The sequence below is a fragment of the Phyllosticta citribraziliensis genome (assembly GCF_038025025.1).
Source record: "Phyllosticta citribraziliensis strain CPC 17464 chromosome Unknown J3D65scaffold_19, whole genome shotgun sequence".
Classification (NCBI taxonomy): Eukaryota; Fungi; Ascomycota; class Dothideomycetes; order Botryosphaeriales; family Phyllostictaceae; genus Phyllosticta; species Phyllosticta citribraziliensis.
In genome coordinates this window covers 27,946-35,376 of record NW_027117356.1, presented here as the reverse complement: position 1 = coordinate 35,376, position 7,431 = coordinate 27,946, and the positions used below count along the sequence as shown (strand labels likewise).

General features: G+C 55.2%; 3 protein-coding genes across 3 annotated transcripts; 1 reads left to right on the top strand and 2 right to left on the bottom strand.

The window, feature by feature from the left end:
- On the bottom strand, positions 1–2,466 carry J3D65DRAFT_192034 (Six-hairpin glycosidase-like protein; the record flags this gene model as incomplete). Its single annotated transcript, XM_066794352.1, has 2 exons — positions 2,165–2,466; positions 1–1,977 (listed from the first exon to the last, which is right to left on the bottom strand). Coding segments are annotated over exons 1-2 (2,072 nt in total), but the record flags the coding sequence as incomplete, so codon positions are not given.
- A 1,208-nt stretch (positions 2,467–3,674) lies between these two features.
- On the bottom strand, positions 3,675–4,037 carry J3D65DRAFT_562788 (mitochondrial 54S ribosomal protein mL41; the record flags this gene model as incomplete). Its single annotated transcript, XM_066797586.1, has 2 exons — positions 3,675–3,800; positions 3,852–4,037. 2 exons carry the CDS (start codon positions 4,035–4,037, stop codon positions 3,675–3,677), a joined length of 312 nt encoding a protein of 103 aa, XP_066649733.1.
- A 144-nt stretch (positions 4,038–4,181) lies between these two features.
- J3D65DRAFT_191885 (Utp14 protein-domain-containing protein) lies at positions 4,182–7,187 on the top strand. Its single transcript, XM_066794350.1, has one exon. It carries the CDS (start codon positions 4,261–4,263, stop codon positions 7,162–7,164), a length of 2,904 nt encoding a protein of 967 aa, XP_066649732.1. The 5' UTR covers positions 4,182–4,260; the 3' UTR covers positions 7,165–7,187.
- Positions 7,188–7,431: the final 244 nt, after the last annotated feature.

The window sequence follows — 7,431 nt, the reverse complement described above, 5'->3', positions numbered from 1 at the left end:
CACAGGACCACCAACAGGAAGCCGTTGGTGTTGGGCGAGATCTGCGTCGTGCTCGTGCACTCGGTCGCGGACGAGTCTTTGAAGCCGACGCCGCAGCGCAGGGCGGGCAGCGCGGCGACGGCGGACGCCGCTTGTGTCTCGTTCGCAGTGCCAGAGAGGATGGCGAAGGCGGTGCCCGAGACGGACGACGAGTTGGACCGGCTGGTGATGTCTATAGCGTAGGTGCCGCGCACGGGGTCCCAGAGCAGCGAGTTGATGGCATCAGCGACGGTAGACGCGGTGGCTGTCCAACTCATTGCGCTGTCTTCGTCGCCGACAGCGGCCGCGACGGCGGAGATGCTGCGCAGCGCGTAGACGAAGGCGGCCGAGGGCGCGGTGCCGTTGGAGGCGCCGAGGAAGAAGGCGCCTGGCAGCGAGGCCGACGTGCTGATGAGGCCGGTCGCATCGTTGACGAGAGGCAGGATGGCAGCAACCAGATCCTTCAGCTCGGCCCAGTGCGAGCGCAGCGCGGGGAGCGCCGCGTCGCCGTAGTGCTGGTAGTACTCTCCCGCCGCGGCGAGGAACAAGAACTGGTAGTCCAGCAGGGCGTAGGCGTCTGCAAAGGCGTCGATGTACTCGGGCGACGAGCCCAGCTTGGGCGACATGCCGGCGAGATTGGCGTAGGGCGAGCCCGCGGGTCCTCGCCAGTCCAGCAGGAAGGACAGGCTCTCGGACAGGAAGTCGGTGCGGTTGGTCGAGTGGCCGAGAATGAAGGCCGTGTGGAGAAAGTCGCCTGACCACACCAAGCGGTCGCGTTTTGCGCCATCGAGACAGACAGAGTGCGTGTTGTGACCAACGCCGTACTCTAGCAGGGTCGCTTCATCCGTCATTGCATTCTGGTAGAGAGTCGTGCCGTTGCTTGCCGTGACAGCAACGTCTCGCACATATGCTTCTTGGTCTTGAAACGGCCCAAAGCCCCATGTTCCCAGCGTTGGATCTCCAGTGGCTCCGAGAGTCGTTGTCCAGTCAGAGAGGGTGTTGGCGTTTGAAACGAATACTGGACTGCTTCCATTGATGGTGACTGAATACCCAGTGGCATTGATTGTGGTAGAAATACGATACCACTGGTTTTCCTTGACATCCAAATTCACCGGATACTGGACGACTGGACCAGTTGTCAGGGTGGTTTGATTGACAATGGAGTAGCCAAACCCAGTAACAAGCGTATTAGGTGGCAGGAGAGTGCGATTAGTGTTGACAAACGTCCCATCCGGGTACTCGCTCGTCAGAACCAAATAGGGACCGTAGCCATTCACGCCAGAAGCAACGCGCCATCCCGTGCCGCCGCGAACAATCTTGGTAATGAAAGAGAGGGTGTAGTTGCTGAAGTTCGGTCCAAGAGCAGATTGGGCCGGCGCTTGGCCGCGAACGAATGCTCCTTGGTCGGTGATTTCCCACGTCGATGGTGCGGAGCCGTTGGCAATGCACGCTTGCTGAGATGCCCGAGCACCCAGGCCCCAGATTTGGTTCAAAGTCTCGTTGGATGATTCGAAATAGCCGGGGAGATCTTCGAGCGGCGTATTGTCGCTAGTTGAAGCAAGACCGACACGCGAGATTGAGATGCTGCCGTCGGTCAAGACTTTGATACCTTGCCACCTCAAGCCGCCTTGGATGAAAAACGACTGCACTCGACCTGGGGTGGTGACGTTGAAAGTCTCGACTCGGAACGAGTTGCTCAATCCATTTGAAAAGGTCCATGGTCCGTCTGCGTGGGGTTGGTCAAGGTAGACCTTGGCCTCCGAGTACCTCAACTCGATTTGAACACCGGCAGATGAAACGTTTGACACCTCAAAGAAGGGGAAGCCGGCACTTTCGGTGCCATAGTCAAGCACGATTGACGAATTTGATCTACTCAGAGAGACAGTCGATGAATCTGAATAAGGTAGGGAACCAGAGGTCGAGTTTGTTTGAACGCTAGTCGGATGGATGTCCTTCGCGCTGATTGCTGTCAGATCCGTTGCCCGCTTGTGGCACTGAAAACAAAGGCCAGATATTGAAAATTGAGCCACTGAGTCTGAGTTGCTTGAGTCGATGGCACAGAGTCTACTCTGTTCCACGACGAAGCCCTGTTGCAGTGCATGAATCGTGGCTGAAAAAAATCAAAAGACAAAGCAGAAGCACTCACATGACTTGATCGTTATCTACTTCAACAGATGAAGAGAGACCTGCCAAAAGGACCAGGTGTATTGTAGACCAGAGCGAACGCCTGGCGCTGAACATGGCGACGTTGACTGTGACTTGTGGGGTGAAGTTGAGCGGGCATCCGCCTGGCGACGGCACCGGTGGATATAACACTCCCCTTCATGGACAAATATCCACACGGACCTGGCCCTCTTTGGTTGCCTAGCAAAGGGCAACATACGGCCGCGGCCAGTGTGAGGCTGGTTGTGGAGCCGAAGCCCAGCTCCGGGACTGTGGAGAATCCATGCGTAGATCGTGGTTGGCTTCCAAGAAGCAAGCTCAGGAGGACTGCTTGAAGAGGAGACCGACGCAGTAAGCTTGCGCCACTGATGGTATTAATGAAGTTCTCCCAAGGCCAAAGCAGTGCTGAAAGGGTTCTTGGCTGCGTCGTAGGCTTGATTACCGAGTATCGGCCATTACGCAAGTAGATGGCCTCAGCGCCACCGAGGTACGTCAACCATGTCCATCGGGAAGGCAGTTTTCACGCCAGCGAGTCTTCGGTATATTCACCTCCGAGAACATTGAATCAGGGGAAGCTGAAGTGGTTGTAGCCCCCAAATCCCGTAGGACCATGATGTAGAGTTGGAACAAGTTGAGTAGGCTGGATTCAATCTTGATCGATTTTCTGAGCATCGAAGACACACTTACGGAGTCAAGACAATTTGAACGAAAGCTCCAAGGGCTCGGGTGTGAAGACGCTAACGTCCTCTTCCGCGTTCTCCAACGTTTGGTTTCGGCAACTGATTATTCACCCCGTCGGCTCGTTCAGTACCCCGCAATCGGTCTTTGCGGGGCATTATGGCCCGGAGGCTCGCCTGGTTGAAATGCAACAATTCTGACCGAGATCCGAAGAGTAAGGTGGCCCGACGTGGCTGACATGAACGGCACTATATTTTCGGTTGGACATTTCTGGCAGTATAACGTGACAGCTCCATGGATGGCGAATTCGACAGGCCTAGGAATGCGAACTACTTGGGAGAAATGGTGGTCTGTTCTTGATCTTGTATGGAACGACGCACAGCAAGGAGCTGGTGTTGAAGACTCCCTAGGAATAGCTTGTTTGCAAAGCGAGTGGGAGCATCCGAACACGGCCTTGTTTGAGCGAAATTTCAAGGTCAATGGATAAGCTTGAAAACAGGTATCGGGACAGACTGCCGCATCACAGATTCGGGCTGTTCAAGCTGGCCAACGAGGACGCACCGGTATCGCATTGCTCCAGCGGCGAACACTGTACCATGCCTCCAGAACGTTCGTCACCACCTACGGTAGTTGTTTCGAGAAAAGTATGACCGTAAAGACTCCTCAATCTCTTGTAATTTTTCACAGCCTGAAGTTTTCAGCAGACTTCCCGGTTACCAATGGAGACACCTCAAACGCCGTGGTATGCCCAATTCCCTGTAGCTCCTTTCACACGACAATTGTCTTCGTGGTTTATATTTTGCCTTGATACAGCTTCAATCTCTGCCATTCTCCTCTTTCCACTTCTCGAGGTACAGTTTGCCGCTGAGCGGGCCCTCCTTGTTCTCGTACTTTGTCTTGGTCTCCTTAGGGTCGAGGCGTTTCGTGACGAATGGTGTGAGCTATTGACTGATTAGTGAAATGCTCAAGTCCACGACAGTTGGCCCATTTACATCAAATCCCGTCAGGTTTGGGCAGACATATGTTCGGACCTTGTGGTATTCGACAATGTACTTTCCGCGTGAGGTGTGTCGACCCATAGCTCCCGAGCCAGTACCCTTGTAGTAGCCCTTGTTGGTCTGCTTGGTGGTGAGCTTCAAGCGCCTGATGCTGCGCTGAAGCACCTGAGTTGGCTGCATGTTGGCGTTGGCGTTAGAGTTGGACTTTGAAGACGAATCGCAAAGGCAGAGGACGGATCTTCTGGGTTGGCTTGCAAGTCGCGTCGGCGAATCGGCGTTGGCAAGTAGGGGCGCCAAAAAAATCCAGCGCACAGACCACCAACTCCAGAATTTCGTGCCTCCGCTCAATCTTTGCTGAGCGCGCTTCTACAACGCAACGTCTCGCTCGCCCATCTTTGTCAAAATGCCTCGAAGGATTGCACGGAGCACTGTCTCCGCCGGAAAACCGAAGAATGCACGCAAAAAAGCCCAAAAGCGCAACTTAGACGCCTACGCCATCGCCGAGCGCGAAGTGAACGACAACCCCAAGGTCCGCAAGTCTCGTCTCGGTGAGCTTGAAGACGATGGTTCACGCCGGAAACGTCAAAGAGCCGATAGCGACGAGGATGACGACGAGGACGAAGGTCCAAGACAAAAAAAGCAGACCAGAGGCGGTGCCGACGACCTCGACGTTAGCGAAGGCAGCGATTCGGAGGGAAACACCTGGCATACAGGACGCGTCGACGACGACGACGATAGCGACATCGACAGTGACGAAGCCTTTGGAGAAAGCGATGAAGAACGGTTTGCCGACTTCACGTTCCGCGGAAGCTCCGCGCCCAAGAGCAAGAAGAAAAAGAAGGCGCCCCGGACCGAGGATGAGGACGGAGATCTCAACTTGGAAGAGGGCGACGACGAAAGCGCAGAGGACAGTGACGATGAGTCTCTTGGGTCGGATGCCGTGGACCTTGCCCAGATGCTCGATGATTACGAGGAAGAGGAAGAGCAGGAAAAGTCCAAGGGCAAGAAATCACGCCAGCAAGAGAGCCAATCTGAATCCGAAGACTCTGAATCCGCTGGTGATGATGAGGCATCGGACTACGACATGTCGGACGTCGACGAGGACGACAACGACCCAAACAAAATCTCGGAGCTCCAGAATTTCATATCGAGCATATCACAGGATGCAGATGGCAAGAGGAAAAAGGATCGGCCTACCAACGCCCACGAGAGCGCCGCACCGTCGGAGTTTGGCGTTGGTTCTTCACAAAAATTGGACATTGGCGACTTGCTGGCTGGGACAAACGATCCGAATGCAAAGAAAATGGTCAAGATGCTCAAGGACAAGAAATCTTCCAAGCGCAACGGCATTCCTGGGAAGCTCGATGCGCCTCTACCCAAAAGATTACAGGACAAGATCGAACGTCAGGCGGCGAACGAAAAGGCCAAGGAACAACTTGACCGCTGGGTGGACACGGTGAAGCAAAACCGACGTGCCGAACATATTTCATTCCCCATCAAGGATCCAGACGCGCAGGAACCAGCTGGTGTCAAGCATCTTGTCCCTCTCAACAACGCCAAACCGACCAACGAGCTCGAGAGCACGATTCAGGCCATCATGGAAGAAAGTGGCCTAGCCACAGGCAAGAACGAGGAGGAACAGATTCGCGAGTTTGAAGAATTGCAAACCAACAAAATGCCTCTTGAGGAAGTTGTTGCGCGTCGCGCAGAGCTGCGCAAGGCTCGCGACCTGCTCTTTAGAGAAGAAATGCGCGCGAAACGAGTCAAGAAGATCAAGTCAAAGTCGTTTCGCCGGGTCCACAGGAAGGAAAGGGAGCGCCTCGAGGAGCAAGAGAGAGATGCAATGGCGGCTGCCGGTATCGAAATGTCTGAGGATGAGCAGGAGCGACAGGATCGTCGCAGGGCAGAAGAACGGATGGGAGCCAAGCACCGAGAGAGCAAGTGGGCCAAGGGAATCAAGGCGACAGGAAGGGCTGCCTGGGACGAGGATGCTCGTGAGGGAGTCAATGAAATGGCTCGCAAGAATGAGGAGCTGCGCCGCAGGATCGAAGGCAAGGACGTACAGGGCGAAGACGAGATGTCCGACATGAACAGCGAGGATGATGACGACAATTCCGAGTCTGGCGACGTCCGGAGGCTTCAGCGACAGCTGAATCGTGTTTCTGGCACCGACTCGGCAGAAGCTGGTGGTCTTTCCAAGCTCGCCTCCATGAAATTCATGCTGCGCGCCGACGCCGCCCTCAAAGCCCAAAATGACGAAGATGTCAAGAGGATCCGCAGAGAGCTAGCGGAGGCTGACGGACACGGCGTCTCGGATGAGGATGACAACAAGGCCGCCCAACAGTCCATCGGTCGCCGTGTCTTTGGTCCATCTTCTGAAAAACAGACCAAGCCTACCAAAAAGCAACCAAGAAATGAATTCGAAGAGCAACCAGGCTCAGACGACGAAGAGGAGCCTGACCCGATCAAGACCGATTCCCAGGATCGAGACCAACCTCGCGAGCACCAGTCGCGTAAGCAGAGGAATGTTGCGGAGCAGAGGAGCCGCAAAACTGGTGGCACCGTCGTTCGGGAGCCTTCGGAGGACCCTGAGGACAATGCCTTGGCAGCAGCACTTTCAAAGAGGCCCAACTCGAAATCCAAGTCACGCCATGGAGCATCTGCCGATGCTGGCCCAGTTCTGGACCTGGCAGAGAACAAGCCCAGAACGGCGAAGCCAGCAAAGGCAAAGGCAACTGAATCATCTGCGCCAGCTGAATCTGATGGCTGGACCGTCGTCACCTATGACAACAAAGAGACATCGGACGATGAAGAGTCGGACAAGGAACCTGCCAACCCATTCACACTCAAGAAAGAATCCTTGGTCGAGAAGGCTTTCGCTGGTGACGAAGTGGCCGATGTGTTTGAGGCTGAGAAGCGCACCATTGAACAGGACGAGGGCGACAAAGTCATTGACAACACCCTTCCGGGCTGGGGCAGTTGGGCTGGCTCGGGCCTGAGCAAAAGATCGCGTGAGCGTAACAGCGGGCGCTTCCTCACCACTCAAAAGGGAGTCAAGAAGGAAGATCGCAAGGACGCCAAATTGAAGAACGTGGTGATCAACGAGAAACGGGTCAAGAAGAACTCCAAGTACCTGGCATCTGCGTTGCCGTTCCCGCACGAGTCCAAGCAAGTCTACGAATCCACGCTGCGACGACCTCTGGGCCCCGAATTCAACACGAAGGAGATTTTCCAGGACGGGACGAAGCCGAGAGTCATGGTCAAACCTGGCGTCGTCATCAAGCCCCTGGCGAAGCCGCTTGTGTAGGCTGCAAAGGATTGGAGCGTATTGTAGAACCTGTCGCAGAGCACGTCTAAATAGAGTAATCCAGGTATGAAGACCATCGGCAAGGTACCAGCGCTTGTGGCGGCCGGTGAAACGAGTGGCACCGCTTCCGGCACACAGACGCTCTTTTCGTGAGCCACGGTGGTACGGGATCGAGCGTGCAGCTCCCGACGTCGTCTGACGAGAGACTACCTTCTTTCATCCTGATTGCTGACCCGCAAGGCTCATCGCTTCCTCTTGTCAGTTTGA

What these genes read in the sequence shown, in the direction of transcription:
- J3D65DRAFT_191885 (XM_066794350.1), top strand. Translation starts at nt 4,261, where the DNA reads ATGCCTCGAAGGATTGCACGGAGCACTGTCTCCGCCGGAAAACCGAAG.